This window comes from Capricornis sumatraensis, chromosome 18 (assembly GCF_032405125.1).
Source record: "Capricornis sumatraensis isolate serow.1 chromosome 18, serow.2, whole genome shotgun sequence".
Classification (NCBI taxonomy): Eukaryota; Metazoa; Chordata; class Mammalia; order Artiodactyla; family Bovidae; genus Capricornis; species Capricornis sumatraensis.
Genome location: NC_091086.1, coordinates 67877366 through 67897677, shown reverse-complemented (window position 1 = coordinate 67897677; position 20312 = coordinate 67877366). Strand labels below are relative to the sequence as shown.

Here is a 20312-nt window from a genome sequence, read left to right as displayed (position 1 = left end):
ACCTGATGCGAAGAACTGACTCATTAGAAAAGACCCTGATGCTGGGAAAGATTGAAGGTGGGAGGAGAAGGGGACAACAGAGGATGAGATGGTTGGATGGCATCACTGACTTGATGGACATGAGTTTGAGTAAACTCTGGGAGTTGGTGATGTATAGGGAGGCCTGGTGTGCTGCGATTCATGGGGTCACAAAGAGTTGGACATGACTGAGCAACTGAACTAAACTGAACTGAACTGAATGCAAAAGGTGATCTGACCAGTAGTGAGGCAATGGGTTTCAAAACAAATAAATGAAGATGCAGATGTCAGTTCGACAGTGTTTATGGACCTGAAAATCCTGATAGCGTCTCAGGTGATGTTCACCACTGAAAAAAGCTCCTCAGATATATACAAACCCCTGTATTAAATCGAATACACATTTACAAATATTACTTTTCTCCACACTTTAACCTCAACATCTTCAACCGGTCAACCTTCTGAAAACAATTTCAGGTGGACACGAATTAATTCTCCTTTTTCTTGTCCATCCTGCTTTAGTTAATTTGGATGTTAAGACAAGTCTATGATGAGTTGAAAAGATCACATGGATCTATATCTTCAGTTCTACATAGCTTAGGTACTCAGATGCCAAAGCAGATATGCTTTCACACATCCCCAAATACAATTGAAAAGGATATTTCAGAGTAATTTAGTCTAACAACAAATGGTGCAATGATTTCCTTTGAAAGGTAATCATTGTTGAACAAAGAAAAGAACAATGGCAGGAGGCTCTAACAAGAAACATTCCAACTACAAATTAACCTTACAGTGATAGAATATTTTAGAGCAATGGATTCAAGGATGTTTTCATTCCTTGTGGCCTTAGTTGGTTAAGACTCTTAAACTCACATTTCTGCTTCCTGGGCAGAGTGGCCATAGACCCCAAGACTAGGAATCCCTGTCCATTTCCATTTACGAAGGGGCCATATGACTAGTTTTCAACAATGGACTGTGGGTGCAATGATGTAACCAACAATGCAGTTGAACAGAAGGAGAAAGAGCATGGCAGGGTTCTCAGAGAGAAGATACCTCCCTGAAAATGTAGCATGTCAAATCCACAGTATAGGACATCATGACAAGAAAGTACAATGCACTTTTAGAAATAAAAGTCATCTTATAGAGCTTTATTTATGTTTCTTTCACACACACTCACACATACTTCTATTTTTAAATATGGAAACATGGTCCTTAGGCAGATAATTTATTTTGTGGTCAAGTGACTAAGTTTTGTTTTTAAATATTTCATAATCTCATACCAACCCAAAACTGAATAATCATTCTATCTACGAAATGTTTTCACACACAGAAATCGCATGTGCAGTTGATGTGTGAGGAGCAATTTTATAATGTAGCATTGTATATTAGCAAACAAAGCAAGTTAGATCAAAATGTTCACGCTTTCATTTCCGGAACCTGCAACTCTTGCTCATTCAGGAAAAAAAAGAACCAAACTGAGGGACTGTGAATTATCATCTCCTCATTTCCAGCAAACTCACTAAATGCAAAGCCTTCTTTTTGTGTAAAACGACAGGTACTTTGCATTCAGGGCAAGTGTGCATTTTGTGAAAAGAGATTCAAGCACAAATCACTTCAGACACCTTTTGAACATCTTAAATCAGGTCGGTTAGGATTCCTTTCCAACATCTGGCTGAGTATTCTAATGCCACTGCCAGGCTTGTAAGGAAAAGATAAACACCACAGTTTCCTTCCACTGGCAACGCAAAGCCCAGCCCTGAGGAGCAGAGTGCCCAGTACCTGACGCTGCTCATGCTGCCCGTCTCCGATCCAAGCTTGCATCGCTCCAGTTGGCTGGCGACGATCTGGCGTTCTGCCTCCAGTTCTCGGGTCAGCCTTTCAAACTGTAATTCCTGAAATAAAAGAACCAAAAAGATAAATTCTATCAGCTATACAGAAAGTGGAAATCAGACCAAAAAGGCAGGATGGTCAAGGGGAAAATTACGATCTTTTTTTTCAAGGCGTCCAGTTTGAGAAGCAGAGGTTGCTGATGTGGGCTTGAAGAAGGATGAGAATCTTAGACAGACCTGAGTTCATATCACAGTCCTGGAACCTGTTGGTCTCAGGGCCTTGAATGAGCTGTTCAGTTTTTCTAAGGGTTAGTTTCATTACCTGTAAAATGGGTTTACAACACTTATTAGGTTGAGGTGAAGATTAAATGAGACACTAACCATGAAGAATAAGCCTGCGGTATGTCTGGCAAATGTCCAGTACCCAACAGATATTAATACTCCTGTCACAAAAAATGAAACTCATAATGAAGAAACTATTTTTATATGATTTGGAGTATTGAGTTTAGTCCCTACTGGCCATCTAGTTGTCTCAATATACGAATTTCATCTTCATATTACTTACATATCACAGATGAAGGAAAATAATGCTTTTAAAGCTTCATGTTTCATTCTTTACATTTCAGTAGAACAACAAGGACAATGATTCTAAATACAAAGGTCTAATTACGTGGTAAGGAGAAGGCAATGGCACCCCACTCCAGTACTCTTGCCTGGAAAATCCCATGGACAGAGGAGACTGGTAGGCTGCAGTCCATGGGGTTGCTAAGAGTCAGACACGACTGAGCGACTTCACTTTCACTTCTCACTTTCATGCATTGGAGAAGGAAATGGCAACCCACTCCAGTGTTCTTGCCTGGAGAATCCCAGGGACGGGGGAGCCTGGTGGGCTGCTGTCTATGGGGTTGCACAGAGTCAGACACGACTGAAGTGACTTAGCAGCAGTAGCAATTACGTGGTGAACTACGAAGTGAATAACCTTTGCAGTACTTGATACATCACCTTATAAAACAGTCAACAGAATCAAGGAAGAATGTTTCTCTAAAGCTCCCTAAAACCCACTGTGCAAAGATTACTTTTAATGAAAAATGTTTCATTCAGTACATCAAGGATTTTGACTGTTTCAACTACAGGACTCTTATATCATATTTTAATCTTTATGTTTTATTTTTCCATATACTTCAGTTTTTTAATAAATATAATTACTGCAAAGTACTTATTTTATCTAAAAAAATTCAGAAAAGGTTTTCACAATATCACAATTAACTTCTTTTAAAAAACAAATTATTTGCACATTTGTGTTTTGGGGATGAGAAAACTTCTAAGAATGCTGAAAAATACTGAAAAACAGGGTGGGGGTCAGTTTGGGAGAACTAAAACTCCCAGCATTACAGGCCTTTGTCTTCCCAGAGAAGATGAGTGCATTTTACTTGCATCCGTGGGATGCTCTAAAGTGAAATCTTTGAAAAGTAGGACCTGATGTGTCCTCTAAATATATTAAACATACCCTTGCTCTTTTCCACAAGAGCAGCTTTTTTGTTTGTTTGTTTCATCTTCGTTTTATTTGTCTCTACTTTGGTTATGCAATGGCACTGGTCTCTTTATTTTTTCAGTAGTTTACACTTTTCCACACAATCCCATTTTTAAATCCCCTACCCGAACAGAGGGGGTTTCCCAGGTAGCTCAGTGGTAAAGCATTCACCTGCAGGAGGTGTGGGTTCAGTCCCTCAGTCTGGACTATCCCCTGGAGAAGGAAATGGCAAACCACTCTAGTATTCTTGCCTGGAAAATCCCATTGACCAAGGAGCTTGGTAGGCTATATATAGTCCATGGAGTCATAAAAGAGTCGGACAAGACTTAGGGACTAAGCAACAACTTCTGTGGTGACCCTCCCCTTCTCCTTTTCCCCACAGTTACCAAATATTTGAACTATTTTCTCCCCTTTGGAGAGCTGATTTTGTTTTGTTCATGGCTTCTTTCACTGGGCAAAAGCTTTTAAATTAAATTAGTTCTCATTTGTTTACTATTGTTTCTGTTACTACAGGAAGTGGATTAAAAATGAGCTTGCTGTGATTTATATCAAAGAATATTCTATGTTTACCTGTAAGAGTTTTAATAATATCCTGTTCTGCATTTAGGTCTTCGATCCGTTTTGAGCTGATTTTGTGTATGGTGTTAAGGGAGTGTTCTAATTTCATTCTTTCACATGTAGCTGTCCAGTTTTCCCAGCACCATTTACTGTCTTTTCTTGATTGTATATTCTTCACTCCCTTGTCATAGACTAGGTGACCACAAGCGTGTGGGGTTATCTCTGGGCTTTCTATCCTATTTCACTTGTCTGTATTTCTTCTTGTTGCACCAGTGCCATACTGTCTTGTTAACCATAGCTTTGTAGTATAGTCTAAAATCAGGACATCCGATTCCTCCAGTTCCTTTCATTTTTCTTTCTCAAACTGCTTTGTCTATTCAGTGTCTTCTGTGTTTCCATACAAATTTTACAATATTTTTTGTTCTAGTTCAATGAAAAATGTCATTGTTAATTTGATAGATATTGCACTGAATCAGTAGATTGCTTTGGGTAGTACAGTCATTTATATAATATCTACTCTTCCAATCCAAAAACAGGGTGTATCACCATCTGTATATGTCATCTTTGGTTTCTTCCATCAGCATCTTATAGTTTTCTAAGTACATGTCTTTTGCCCCCTTCAGTAGTTTTATTCTGAGATATTTTATTCTTTTCATTGTGATGATAAATGGAATTGTTTCCTTAATTTCTGTTTCTAATCTCTTGTTGTTAGTGGATAGAAATGCAAGACATTTCTGTGCATTAATTTTGTACCCTGCAACTTCACCAGATTTATTGATGAACTCTAGTAATTTTCTGGCAGCATTTTCAGGATTTTCTATGTATAATATTACATCATCTACAAACAGTGACAGTTTTACTTCTTTCCAATTTGGACTCCTTTTATTTCTTTTTATTCTCTGATTGCCGTGTCTCAGATTTCCAAAAGTATAATGAATTATGGTACTAAGTATAATGAATTATGGTACTAAGATTACATCCTTGTAATCTTAAAGGAAATGCTTTCAATTTTTCATCATTGAGAATGATGTTTGCAGTATATCTATCATATATAGCTTTTATTATGTTGCACTAGGTGCCCACTCTATGCCCACTTTCTGGAGAGTTTTATAAAAAATGGGTCTCAAGTTCTGACAAAAGTTTTTTCTGCATCTATTGAGATGATACTATGATTTTGATTCATCAGTTTTTTAATATGGTTTGTCACAGTGACTGTGGCATATATCAAATAACCCTTGCATCCTTGGGATAAATCCTACTGGATCATGATGTTGTGATCCTTTTAATGTGTTGTTGGATTCTGTTTGCTAGTATTTTGTTGAGGATTTTGTGTCTATGTTCATCAGTGATAATGGCCTATAATTTTCTTTTTGCTATATCCTTGTCTGCTTTTGGTATCAGAGTAACTCTGGCCTCATAGAATGAGTTTGGAAGTGTTCCTTCCTCTGTGATTTAGAGGAAGAATTTGAGAAGATAGGTGTTAGTGCCTCTCTAAATTTTTAATAGAATTTGCCTGTGATGCCATTTGATCTAGGACTTTGTTGAAAGGTCTTTAATCACAGTTTCATTACTTGTGATTGTTTGGTTCACATTTTTATTTCTTCCTCGTTCAGTCTCGGACAGCTGTACTTTTCTAAGAATTTGTCCATTTCTTCCAGGTTGTCGATTTTATTGGCATGTAGTTGCTTGTAGTAGTCGCTTATGAGCACCTTATCTCTGTGGTGTCAGTTGTAACTTCTCTTTCATTTATAATTTTATTGTCTGAGTCCTCACTCTTGTTTTTCTTGATGAGTCTCTAATACAGCAAGACCATCTGAATCAGGATTTATAAACCTTCTTGGGTTTCTAATAGAACAAACACTAACCTTGGGTGTGCTTGCTGGAGACTGTGACCTCACTACTCATATACTTTTTCACACCATTTTTATGGGTGGAGCATATTAGGAGACTTTTTTTCATGCAAGCTGTCTTCCAAACATATCGTCACAATATCCAGTGCTCTTCATCTGTATAGATTTATTTTCCGTCTGGTATCATTTTTCTTCTGTCAGAAAGACTTCTTTTAATATTTCTTGTAATGTGGTTCCTTCAGTGATTAATTATTTCTGATTTACAGCTTAATAGTTTTCATTTTGCCCTCATCTTTGAAAGACAGGTTTGTTTCACTGTCTTCTCTTGCACTTAGTGTTTCTAACAAAACAATGCAAAACTATGGTATTTCCTACTTTCATATCTTTGAATGTAGTGTGTCTTTTTTGTTCTGACTCTGAGATTTTTCTCTTTACCACCAATGGTGGATAAATCCTTATAAAGTTCTTTGCAAGTAGCTTTCTTTGGGTTTCCTATACTTGGGTTTCATTTGGTTTCTTGGATCTGTGAATTTATAGTTTTTATCAAATGTGGAAAATTTTCAGCCATTAGCTCTTCAAAAAACAATTTTTTTTTCCTTACCCACTATGCTATTTTGTTGACTAAAATTAAGTGTACATTAGGCCATTTGGAATGGTCCCACAGTTATGGATTCCTTTTTCCACTGTTAAAAGTTTTTTTTTTTTTCTTTCTTTGTGTTTCACATTGTTCAGTTTTATTGGTGTTTTCAAGTTAACTGATACCTTCTTCTGTGATGTCTAATCTACCATCAGTCCCATGGAGTATATTTTTAATCTTAGACACTAATGAATTAAAGATCTCTAGAACTTTAATTTGGGTATATTTCTTATATCTTCCATATCCCGATTATGAACATATGGAATACACACATAAAAAATATTTTATTATCCTGATTTGCTAATTCTAGCATCTGTGTCAGTTTCAACTGATTGAGTTTTCTCCTCAGCATAGGCCCCATTTTCACTTCTCTGCACATGTGATCTTTGATGGAACATAATACATTTTGAATTTTACCCTGTTGTGTTTTGGGCATCTTCACATCTCTGCAAATGCCTTAAGCTCTGTTCTGGGACACAGTGAAGCTACTTGGAACTAATTTCATACACCTGAGTCTGGTATTTAAGACTTGTTAAGGAAACAGGATCATTTAGTCCAGAGTTAATTACTCTACCCTACCTAGGCAGACCTTTCTGTGTACTCAATGGTCTGTGAATTATGGGATTTCCCAGCTTGGCTGGAGGGTGTAAGCACGTTTTTGGTCCCAGTGTGAGCACCAGGTACTATTTCCCACCATCCTTTCAGGTTAGTTCTTCCCCTCCTCTCTGGTGGTTCCCGCACGTAAACGGGCTTCTCAGTTCTCGGCTGCATAGTTGAAGGGGACCCTCGACGGATCTCAAGGATTTTCTTTCTTTGCAGAAATCACCTTTTTCCTATTTTCCCTGCAAATTCCATCCACCTTTACTACCTAGACCCTCAGTACCTTCTCCCCAGCTCAGAGAGTCCTCAGGGCTCTGTCTGGGTCCCCCTTTCTCCACTGCTACAGGGAAATTCTCTCAAGGCAGTAAGCCTGGGCAATTGTAAGGCTCACCACATTTGCTTTTGTCTCTTAAGAATCTTTTTTTTTTTTTTTTTAACTGAAGTCCTAGGTGGCTCAAATGGTAAAGAATCCGCCTACAATGCGGGAGACCTGGGTTTGATCCTGGGGTTGGAAAGATACCCTGGAGGAGGAGATGGCAACTCACTCGAGTATCCTTGCTTGGAGAATTTCATGGACAGAGGAGTCTGGTGGGCTACACCCCATGGGGTCACAAAGAGTCAGACACAACTGAGCCACTAAGCACACACACGTATTGTATTGACAGGAAGTAGTACATGCCATGTATTTGTCATTCTTGTATAAGTAATAAAACTCGACTATTATATGTTATGAGGAGGGCATGGCAACCCACTCCAGTATTCTTGCCTGGAGAATCCCCATGGATGGAGGATCCTGGTGGGCTATAGTCCATGGGGTTGCAAAGAGTCAGACATGACTGAGCAACCAAGCACAAAATTAATTTATAATATTGTGTTAGGTTCAGGTTCTTAGCAAAATGATTTATATATATATATATAAAACTGAATATATATACATATGTATATAAATATATACATATATATACACAAACACAATCTATATATATAATGCATCTATATCTTCCTGACCCAGGAACTGAATCCTCATCTCTTGTGTCTCTTGCATTGGTAGGATGATTCTTAATCACTATGCCAGTGCCACCTGGGACGCCTTATACATAATCTATATATATAACGCACACATGCACACACACACACACACACACACACATACATATAGAGGTTTTTGTAACATACACACAGTGCATTTTTGAGAAATAAAAGTTCTCTTATAGAGTTTTCTTTCATACATACACTCACACATTCATAACCATACACACTATAAAATATAAATAGTTAACCAACAATGACCTACTGCACAGGCAACTATATTCAGTATTTTGTAATAATGTACAAGGGAAAATAACCTGAAAAAGAATATACATATATATCTAATATACTTCAATAATTTTTTTTAAAGAATCACTGTCCTTCACTGCCTAAAGTTCAGTGTTTTGAAAACTGGTTTTCCTAATTTTTTTGTACATATATATTTTTTGTTGTTGTTTTAGGTGGGAAGGTATTTCTAGGCACTGTTACTTTCTTAGCTGAAAGGTTTTTTAAGAATTAACTATTATTCCATCATGCATGATTTGTAAATGCTTTTTTCCTATTGTGTTAAAAATTCATATTAAACATATTACTAAATGGCTAAATAGTTAAATTTTTACCCATTTTCTTAAATATTGCTCACTACTACATTATTAAAAATAGAGCTAATTTTGGGTTACTTTTTCCTTTTGACTGCATGACTTTTTAATTGGAATGGCATTTCCTCCATTTAGGAAATTGAATCAATTCATTGCCTTTTAAAAGATATCCTGCCCATAAATGTTTACTTTGTCATTGCATATGTGAAACAAAAAATTAAGTGAATTTTCCTTCTGTGTTTTTCTATGGAATATATACTATATATCAAGATCTTCAAGGAAGGAGGAGGTTTCTCTTCTGCATCTAAAATTCTATATTTTATTATTAAATTAAGATAAAATGATAATAAAATTGGAGGAAAAATATGCATTGAGGACTTACTACTGATTGCATTACTAGTCAGCATATAAGGAGGAAACATCTCCTGCTGAGTTGCCATTGTATATCATATCTAGGACATTCCTGGGACATTATAGGTTCTCAATAAATATCTATTAAATAAATGCATCTGCACTGAGCTAAGTGCGTTACATGTATTGCTTTGTATAAGGGGAAAGGGAAAGTGAGTCATTCAGTTGTGTACGACTCTTGCGACCCCATGGACCACACAGTCTATGGAATTCTCCAGGTCAGAATACTGGAGTGGGTAGCCGTTCCCTTCTCCAGGGGATCTTCCCAACCCCGGGATGGAACCCAGGTCTCCCACATTGCAGGTGTATTCTTTACCAGCTGAGCCACCAGGAAAGACCAGCAATACTGGAGTGGGTAGCCTATCCCTTCTTCAGGGGATCTTCCTAACCCAGGAATCAAATCAGGGTCTCCTGCATTGCAGGCAGATTCTTTTCGAGCTGAGCTACCAGGGAAACCCTTGTATAAATATGACAAAACTGCTCTTTCTTAGGTTCTGTTTTTCTTTATTCATTTGCAAAAACACTGTGATAATTAAGATCAAAGGATTAGCCTTGTCCAGGAAAGAAATTCTTCTTTCAAAAGTAGGAAAGAGAATGAGATCAAAGATGATGTTTTAGGAGATCTGGATACAGAGAAGAGACAATTTGAATGGAATAATTAATATTGGATGGTCTAAATATTCCCAGTACTGTCAATTATTTTGTTCCAGAGACCACAGCCATCTATTAATGTGGGGAAGACATATGATGTCAGTATAAACTATGAGGTTCATTAACTTTCACATTTACTCATCATTTAAACAGTTTTTATTTGTATAAACTTTAGAGATTGGGTTCTGAAATGCCTTACTTCATTGCCACTTATTTTATAGTCATTTCTACTTTATCCCAACCCAATCACCTAAGGAAGGGCTGTTTTTGCCACAGCATATGGTTGGGGATGGAAACTCTCAATGGAACTGGTCCTACTGTAGTTTCATGCTTGGAACTGAAAACTGACCTTAGAATTGGTAACTAGAAGAGCTACAGCTGAGGAGCTCTCAATCTTGGGGCACTCCTATGGTCTACAGGCATCTACAGTATCCTCCAGGGCATCATCACCCCGTGAAGGAGCTTCTATTCCAGTGGGAGGTACTCACCTTGTGATGTGGATGGAAAGATAACCTTTCCCAGTTCTAACTCACTTTGACATCTGGAGGGAGAACAGACCTCCCAGGACTGAATATTTCCTGGTATTAGATACTTTGAGATGAAAGAGCATTGAAGAGACAGACATTGCTAATAAGGCCTGGTGGGTATCCTAATGGGAAAAAGAAATGCAGATATATTCAGTGAAATGTGTAATATTGGTTGTAAATGAATAATGTGAGATTAAGTTAATTCAGTGAAGGTGAGACTGTAAAGAGATATGAAAAGGACAGTGAAGAAAGCTCTTTGAAGGTTATCTGGATTTGAAGGGTAGAGGAACAAGAGATACCAGCAAAAAAAAAAATACAAGAGTAACAAGGCCAGTAAGATGGCCTTCTCCTGGGCAGTTTCAGGGGAGAAGTGGTGATATAAATTGGGCTATAAAAGACGATATACCAAAAACACAGGAGACAAAAGCAGAAACAGACAAGTAGGACTAAATTAAATGAAAAAGTTGCTTTTCCTTTCAGCAGAGGAAATAGCCAAGAGAAGGAAAAGGCAATCTACAGGATGGTAGAAAATATTTAAAGGGGTTAATTTCTAAAATAAATAAGGAACTCATACAACTCAATAGTTAAAAAAAAAAGAAAAGAAACCAGTTAGAAAATGGGTAAAGCACTTGAAAAGCTGTTTCCCCAAGGAAGACACACAAATGGCTCACAGGTATATTAAACAAACAAACAAAAAAGGCAATGCAACATCACTACTGTCAAGGAAATACAAATCAAAACCACAGTATGATATTATCTAATAATATGGTGGGATGGTGAGTATCAAAGGGCAAAAGATATCAAGTACTAGCAAGGATGGAGAGAAACTGCACACTGTTGATGGAAATGCAAAATTAAGGTAGGTATGGAGGTTCCTTAAAAAATCCGAAAACAGAACTACCATATGATCTGGCAATTCCACTCCTGGGTAAACATCCAAAAGAAATGAAATTAGGATCTAAAGGAGATACCAGGACTCCCATGCTCATTGCAGCATCAGTCACAGTAGCCAAGCTAGGGAAGTAACTCTAATGTTCCAGAGACAAATGGATAAGGAAAATGTGGCGTACGCATATAAGGCGACATTACTCGGCCGTGAAGGACTTAGTCGATCAGTCAAGTCCAACTCTTTGCAGCCTCATAGACTGTAGCCCTCCAGGCTCCTCTGTCCATGGATTTCTGCAGGCAAGAATACTGGAGTGGGTTGTCATTTCCTTCTCCAGGGGATCTTTCCCACCCAGGGATGAAACCTGAGTCTCCAGCATTGCAGGCAGATTCTTTACTATCTGAGCTACCAAGGAAGACCTTAGAAAAGAAAAAAGTTATACTATTTGTGACAACATGGACGAACCTGAAATAAGTCAGTTACAGAAAGAAAAAAAATTATATGATTGCACTTACATAAGGTATCTAAAATAGTCAAACTTACAGAAGCAGAAAATAGAATGGTGGTTGCCAGGGCCTAGGGAGTGGGGTAAATGGGAAGTTGTTCAAGGGTATAACGTCTCAGTTATAGAAGCTGAACAAGTCTTGAGAGTGCCTATATTTAACAATAGTGTTAAAATTAACTTAAAACTTTGTTAATAGAGCATATCTCATTTTTAGTGTTTCTATCACCCCTTCCCCCCATAAAAGGCAAAGAGACATAAGGACACTTTTTCAGGCAATGGACATGTTTATATGCTTATTACTTTTATTGTGGAGAAGGAAATGGTAACCCTATTCTTGCCCGGAAAATCCCATGGATGGAGGAACCTGATAGGCTGTAGTCCATGGGGTCGCAAAGAGTCGGACACGACTGAGTGACTTCACTTTCTATCCTGGGTGTATGTATATGTCCAAACTCATCAAATCATATACATTAATATATGTATTTAAAAATGTAAATACACTAAATTCTTTGTAAAATAATTATAGTAAATAAAAGTTCTAAAAAAAAAAACCAAAATGTGATTTAGAAACTATCTGGGGGAATTAGGATTTCATGGGAATCAAGAACAGTTGGGAAGAGCCCCTGGAGAAGGAAACGGCAGTCCACTCCAGTGTTCTTGCCTGGAGAATCCCATGGAGAGAGGAGCCTGGCGGGCTACAGTTCACGGGGTCGCTACGAGTCGGACACAACTGAGCGAGTTCACCACACACACAGGTGACACTGCAGCACTGTCTATAACAGCCAAGACACAGAATCAAACTACATGTCCACTGACAGATGAAGGGACAAAGATGTGCTGTGCATATACATATAAAGAAACATATAGATATGTACATTACAAGAATATATACCATGAAATACTACATTCCATAAAAAACAATGAAATAATGCTATCTGCAGCAATATTTATAGACCTAGAGATTATCATACTAAGTGAAATCAGACAGAAAGATACATACAATACCACTTATATGTGAAACCTAAATAACTGTTACAAATGAACTTGTATTTGCAAAATAGAAACAGACTCACATACATACAAAACAAATCTATGGTTACTAAAGAGGAAGGGCTGGGCAAGGGGAGGGATAAATTAGGAGTCTGGGATTAACAGATACAAACTACTATGTATAAAATAGATAATCAACAAAGACCTATTGTACACAAGGAACTGTCATAACCTATAATGGAAAATAACCTGACAAAGTATAAATATATACACATGTATATGTATAACTGGGCTTCCTGGATGGCTCAGTGGGTAAAGAATCTACCTGCAATGCAGGAAAGGGCAGGAGATTCAGTTTCAATCCCTGTGTCAAGAAGATCCCTTGGAAAAGGGAATAACAACCTACTCTGGTGGACAGGGAGGCCTGGCGTGCTGCAATTCATGGGGTCACAAAGAGTCGGACATGATTGAGTGACTGAACTGAACTGAACTGGTGTTCTTGCCTAGAGAATCCCATGGAGAGAGGAACCTGATGGGCTATAGTCCATAGGGCCTCAAAGAGTCAGACATGACTGGAGTGACTGAGCACAGTGTATGTGTAACTGAATCCCTTTGCTGTACACTTGAAACTATCACAACATTGTAACACATCTATACTTCCCCTGCAAAAAGTCTGATGGGTGGATTAGAGGGCATTCTATGACGAAAAAGCAAGTATTGTCAGAGAACCTTAACCTCCCTGCTACTGCTGCTAAGTCATTTCAGTCGTGTCCGACTGTGTGTGACCCCAGAGACGGCAGCCCACCAGGCTCCTCTGTCCATGGGATTCTCCAGGAAAGAACACTGGAGTGGGTTGCCATTTCCTTCTCCAATGTATGAAAGTGAAAAGTGAAAGTGAAGTCATTCAGTAGTGTCGACTCTTAGCGACCCCATGGACTGCAGCCTACCAGGCTCCTCCGTCCATGGGATTTTCCAGGCAAGAGTACTGGAGTGGGGTGCCTAGCAGGTGGAAATTATCTTGTTTTGGAGATCATAAAACTTTATAGAAGAAGTGAATGTATGAAAGCAAAGTCCATTAAAATGTGTTAAGAGTAAGATTTAAATGATTCTCTCTCCTGGAATAGAATAGCACATTGTTGAGTCACATACTATATTAGGATTCTTATAAGAAAAATTGTCACATAGTTTTATAACTTTTTCCTAAAGAGCCTGAATTAATAATTCATTTAACTTAATTAAATAGAGTTTATTAAACACTTTTAAATGGATAAAAACATGTAATGTCCCTTGAGGGGCTTAGCTAATTCAGCCTCAAAAGTGAAATCAGAAAACACTTACACACAGTTTCATTAATTCCTTCAATAAATATTTTATCTATTGTGGCACACTTTCAGTTGGGATCCTACAAGTGAGGTTTGAAACCGTGGAAAAATTTAGACTGAACAGAGCATTAAGCAAAACTACATTTGTCAGATTTTATTCCTGGAAAAGAGATTGGACAGAAATGGAGAACAGAGAAGACGGATGAGATGCTGGGTGGTGTGAAACAAAGGTGTTCCCCACTGTTGATTCTGAATACTCATTGGAAGTTCTGATGCTGAAGCTGAAGCTCCAGTACTCTGGCCACTTGATGTGAAGAGCTGACACTGGAAAAGACCCTGATGCTGGGAAAGACTGAAGGCAGGAAGACAAGGAGACGACAGAGGATGACATGGTTGGATGGCATCACCGACTCAATGGACATGAGTTTGAGCAAGCCCTGGGAGGCAGTGGAGAACAGAGGAGCCGGCCATGCCATAGTCCATGGGGTCACAAACAGTCGGACATGACTTGGCGACTAAACAGCAACACAGCAGCAACAGTGTTGATGTGATTGCTGAAATCCAAGGACTTATGATGCAAACCGACTGTGCTGAAGTGGGAAGGGGAAACTGAAACAATCCCAAGGCTATTTATGTGGACAATACATGCTCAGGCATCCAGGCTTCTTTATCAACACCCCCTCCAGTAGGAGAAAACAATATTGAGGATCAGACCCACTGAGACACACAATGGTAGTCCCATTGTGCAAAGGGCAGGTGCCAAGTGTTCATGTCTGCTAACGAATGGCAGTGGGAATGAGCGTAGAGAGCAGTGAGGGGCACGGGCTTTGATCCATGCAACTGCCGCAGTGGAGGCTCCAGGGCACTCCTCACCGAGTCCACAAGGAAAGCTTGCCCCTCCTGAACCAAGTGAGACGAGGCGGGAAAACCGAGTGATGAGCCACAGAAGGTGCTAGTACTATGAGGAAGACTGGAAGCCTGAAGTCTGAGACCTCTAGATGCGGTCAACTTGCCTGCTGCCTCCTACTTCTTCAGTTCGGGTCCAGACCCGGTCTTATTTTGAGAGAATTCCTGGGTCAGCAATCATTTCCAGGCCTGGGGCCTTTATAGGAGCATCTTCTAAAGGACTCATCCTTCCTGGGGACTGATGCTCTGCTCTACATTCCATCTTGGTGCCTGCTGTGGGCTTTGTTGGACGATCTCTTGGCTCATCCAATGAGCCCTTCAACCAATAGAGATTTCTGCTCTCCCCTCATCTCTTCCATCCTCTCCATCCAAGACTAACACCCATTGCCTAATGTCTCTCTGCCTCTTGCTGGAGTCTCAGCACATTGCCTCTTTCATCCAGAGGCTCACAATGCCCTGCATATTTCACTCCCCATGTCTTGCCATCTTTCCTGCATGAGACCTGGATTTTAGAAGCACTGATATCAACACAATCACATCAGTTTTATGTAAAAGAAGGTAATGGAAGATCACTGCTATTTCTTTCCTTTTAAATTTATTTATTTTTAGGGTGTGCTGGGTCTTGGTTGCAACACACGCTTTTTTCTGGTTGTGCTGAGAAGGGGCTACTGTCGAGTTCTGGTGCGTGGACTTCTCATCGTGGAGACTTCTCTTGTGAAGCACTCGCTCTAGAGTGCGTGGGCTTCAGCAGATGTGTTGTGGGCTCAGCAGTTGTGGCTCCCAGGCTCTAGAGCACAGGCTCACTAGTTGCGTGCATGGGATTCGTTGCTCTGGGGCATGCGGAATCTTCCCAGATCAGGGATCGAACCTGTGTCTCCTGCACTGGCAGGCAGATTCTTCACCACTGAGCCCCCAGGGAAGCCCTCACTGCTCTTGGATTCCATGCTTTCAGGACCTGTACTTAGTGACTCTGCTTGCAATAGTGGAGCAAAATGACTGTTCATATGTTTTGAAATATTAGAGAGGGAATTATAGTCATTATCATCTTATATTGTTATCTTCAGATGTTCCCCTCAGAGAGGATCAGAGTCTAGGAATTTTTGTCTGTTCTCTGACAGGAATCTCTGCAGGAAAAACGAAAGACGAGTTTTCCACTGTGTAGATGAATTTTTGCTCCCTGATGCCCTCATCTCTGCATCCATCAAGGATTCATGTCATCAAGCGATCCTGGGTGACCTTTTTTCTCACATCACTTTTAATTCCCCTTTCACATGAACGAGTTGATGTCATAGCCACAAACTCAGGGCGATGTTAATTTCATCGCACCGAGACAAGTTCTGAAGCCAAATCTGAAGGGAAGGTGGAACAGATGACAGGGTAATAATAGGAAGCTTACAACAAAGCATCCAATAAGTCTGGGAAGAACAGGTCTTGATGTCGAGATGGAACGGAACAAATCAGTGTCAACTGTAAAGCTATGTAAACCTCATCAACAAGTCAAAAACTATGGCAAAGAGCTGTCCTTGAAAGTTTACAAAACTGACAGATTAGTGTTTTAAAGAACCATGGTGTCACCCTGGGTCACCTAGCAGGAAAGCGAATGACAGGAATCAGTGCCCCAAAGTGGAATCATAGGCACCTTTCCAGAACAGTTTCAATAAAATAAAATATAACAAACACCTCTCTCTGACCAACTCCGGTCTGTAAAATTTCGTCAGTTCTAACCAATGCATTGATATCCAAATAAAGCTTGTTTATCAGGGTGTGTGCTCATTTGCTCAGTCGTGTCTGACTCTTTGAGATCCCATGGACTGCAGCCCACCAGACTCCTCTGTCCACGGGATTTCCCAGGCAAAAATTCTGGAGAGGGTTGCCATTTCCTCCTCCAGGGAATCTTCCTGACTCAGGGACAGAACTCAAGACTCTTGCGTCTCCTGCATTGGCAGGCAGATTCTTTACTACTGCACCACCTGGGAATTTACTTAATTCCTCTAACTGGCAGTATTCCATGAAATAAAGAAGGGGATATTTCTTGGGAGTTTAAGATGATGTAAGAATCCATTAAGTTGGATACCAAGTTTAGTGATAATATTGCATGGGTGACCCTTACCTACATCACAATAATTTCTGAACTTTTTTAATGCCTGGTAATAACTCAGAGCTACAAAATAAATCTTTACTGGTAATGGGGCCCTGATGTACATTTTGAAAATTGCCTACCAGTGATTGTTATGCCTATACCTACTTGAAAATAACTTTTCTTTATGTCACAGCCCACAGTAATGACAATCAATACTTTAAGTGTTTACTTACCATACATCATACTCTACCAAATGCTTTACAAGCATTAACTTATTTATTCCTCACATTTGACTCCATAAGGTAGGTACTTTATTTTCTAAGACATCTTAAATTTAAGGATGCTAACTAGCTTCCCCAAAGATTAACTGGGACTAGAACTAAATGTCTGTCTTAAATTAAATGTTCAGAACCCCAGCGCCTGAAAACTCTTGAGCATTTATTTGTATTGTTTTAATGGCGGTTATAGAACTAGGAACAATACCATCAAAATAAAAACACAAATCTCATTAATGTGGAATGCCTCCAGCTCACTTGTTCTAGTTTTTCTTGCCTTCCCAGATATAAAATATTGAAATTATTATGTCCAACCACAGACAGAATTATTGTCAGTGCACCGTCCAAGTTCACACTACCACTGAAATATTTCCTTCTAATAATGGCCCTTAACTTTTGCCACTGCCAAAGTCAGATATACCCCATGAAGGCAATGGGGATGCTGAAGAATTATGCTCCAATGTCCTTGCCTATATTTAGCCTGTGATGGAGAAACCAGCATTCTAATATTTAAAGCACGAAAGAGAAAGTACCAGAGCCCCAGGCTCAGCTGAAATCAATGACTTGCAGTCCCTCAAATGACAGGTGGCACTAGTAGTGAAGGACACACCTGTCAATGCAGGAGGGATAAGAGCAGCTGGTTCGATCGCTGGTTCAGGAAGATCCCCTGGAGGAGGGCATGCAACCCACTCCAGTATTCTTGCCTGGAGAATTCCATGGACAGAGGAACCCAGAAGGCTATATAGTCCATAGGGTCGCAAAGAGTTGGACTTGACTGGAGTGACTTAATCGCACACACACATCCACACACACACACACACACACACACACACACACACACAAAGGAACTCTGACAATGCTCACTCTACGCCCACTGCTTCCAATATCTACTTTCTCTTCTCCACTCTTCCCCTGATTCCAAGTCTAGGGAAAATGCCTCTGTCTTCAGTTTTATGCTGCCAGTCCCAACACTGACTCATTTAATTCCATCTGTTCTGTACATTACTGACCTCCACTCACTCCTTATACAAGAGAAAAAATGACCAGGACTTTTATAGTGCCAACGATGCTTTACTGAATTCACTTAATTACCTGCTTGTATTCCCTCATTGAATATACATGTCTTCTTGGCAGGAACCATGTCTTTGCATTATCGCCTTCCTCTCATCAAGCATTCAGTGTACTCAACGGATGGATGGATGGATGACTTAATGTATAACTCAAATAATATTTGGGTCAATATAAGAAAGTGTGCAGTAGTGTGTCTGCATAGAGCAAACTTACCAATGCCTTTGATAAAATGTAGAAGGTGAGGCTAAATTATTTTTGTGGCATTTCCAATACAAAATTTCTGTAATCTGTTTCATGATTTTCTCTCTCTCTCTCTGTTTCACATTCTGTCATTCATTATATGCCTTTGGTACATTAAGTACCACTGTGATACTGTGATTTACAATAAGAACTGTACCTTTGGTCTTCATCCCCATTTCTGTCACAGATACCCTTTGGGGTTTCACAAGTGGTAAGAATGTGACAAAGGTGTCTTGTTAGATGAATGAGATGACTTTTGGACTACACCTAAGGACAAGGGCTGGTTTGGAGGAGAACCAACATTGTAATTAAAGGGTTGGAAAGTTCAGTTTCAGCCCCCAGACCTCTGGGAAGTGGTGGGGGCCCTGGAGATTGAGTTTAACTGCCAATTGCCAATAGCCAATAATTTAATAAGCCATGCCTATGTAATAAAGCCTCCATAAAAACCCATAAGAATGTGGTTTGGTGATCTTCTGGGTTAGGGGACACTTGGAGATTTGCAGGGAGGAACCACCTCTGAGAGAGTCCTGGGCCCTTTCCCCAGACCTTACCCTATGCCTCTTGTCCATGTGGCTGCTTCTAAACTATATCCTCTTATAATAAACCAGTGATCTAGTAAATAAAATGTTTCTGTGAGTCACTCTATCCAATTAACTGAACCCGCAAAGGAGACTGCTGGAACACCCAATCTACAGTTGGTCAGTTGGCTAGAAGAAAAAGCACCAACTTGGACTTTCCACTGGCATATTAAGTGCGTTGGGAGGGTAGTGCCTGGGGGGCAGGACTGAGCCTTTAGCCTGTGAGATCTGATGTTGCCATCTCCAGGTAGACAGTCTCAGAATTGAGCTGGACTGTAGAACAGGCAGCGGGTACCAGAGAATTGCCTGGTGTGGGGGAAAGCCCGACACCGAAATGGACAGCAGGGCCATGACTCTCCCATCTGCTGCTCTAATCCCCACTGACTCTATTCTCATTCTGGCCACCAGTATTTTTGCCCAGAAACCTAAACTTATTATCCTAATTAGAGTGTCCACCTCTTGTTCAGACCTGCCTTCAGTCTCTTTTCCATGATACAGCCCCAAATTACCTTTAAAAAATTTTAATGTGATTCTGTATTCATCTACTTACAACCTTTCAATGACTATTTCCTAAGGATAAAAATTACCAGTTCTTAACATGCTGTGAAAGTGCTGCACTCAATATGCCAGCAAATTTGGAAAACTCAGCAGTGACCACAGGACTGGAAAAGGTCAGTTTTCATTCCAATCCTAAAGAAAGGCAATGCCAAAGAATGCTCAAACTACCGCACAATTGCACTCATCTCACATGCTAGTAAAGTAATGCTCAAGATTCTCCAAGGCAGGCTTCAGCAATTCGTGAACCGTGAACTTCCTGATGTTCAAGCTCGTTTTAGAAAAGGCAGAGGAACCAGAGATCAAATTGCCAACATCCACTGGATCATGGAAAAAGCAAGAGAGTTCGAGAAAAACATCTATTTCTGCTTTATTGACTATGCCAAAGCCTTTGACTGTGTGGATTACAATAAACTGTGGAAAATTCTGAGAGAGATGGGAAATTCTGAGAGAGATGGGAATACCAGACCACCTGACCTGCCTCTTGGGAAATCTGTATGCAGGTCAGGAAGCAACAGTTAGAACTGGACATGGAACAACAGACTGGTTCCAAATAGGAAAAGGATTACGTCAAGGCTGTATATTGTCACCCTGCTTATTTAACTTCTATGCAGAGTACATCATGAGAAATGCTGGACTGGAAGAAACACAAGCTGGAATCAAGATT

At 39.7% G+C, this 20312-nt stretch overlaps 1 protein-coding gene across 1 annotated transcript in view; it reads right to left on the bottom strand.

Moving 5' to 3' along the window:
• CTNND2 (catenin delta 2) overlaps window positions 1-20312 on the bottom strand; it is a 935828-nt gene that overhangs the window by 711965 nt on the left and 203551 nt on the right. Inside the window, exon 2 of the mRNA XM_068990784.1 lies at window positions 1795-1907. Coding sequence (XP_068846885.1) covers window positions 1795-1808 — 14 coding nt within the window. The 5' untranslated portion in view covers window positions 1809-1907. The remainder of the gene's footprint in view (window positions 1-1794; window positions 1908-20312) is intronic.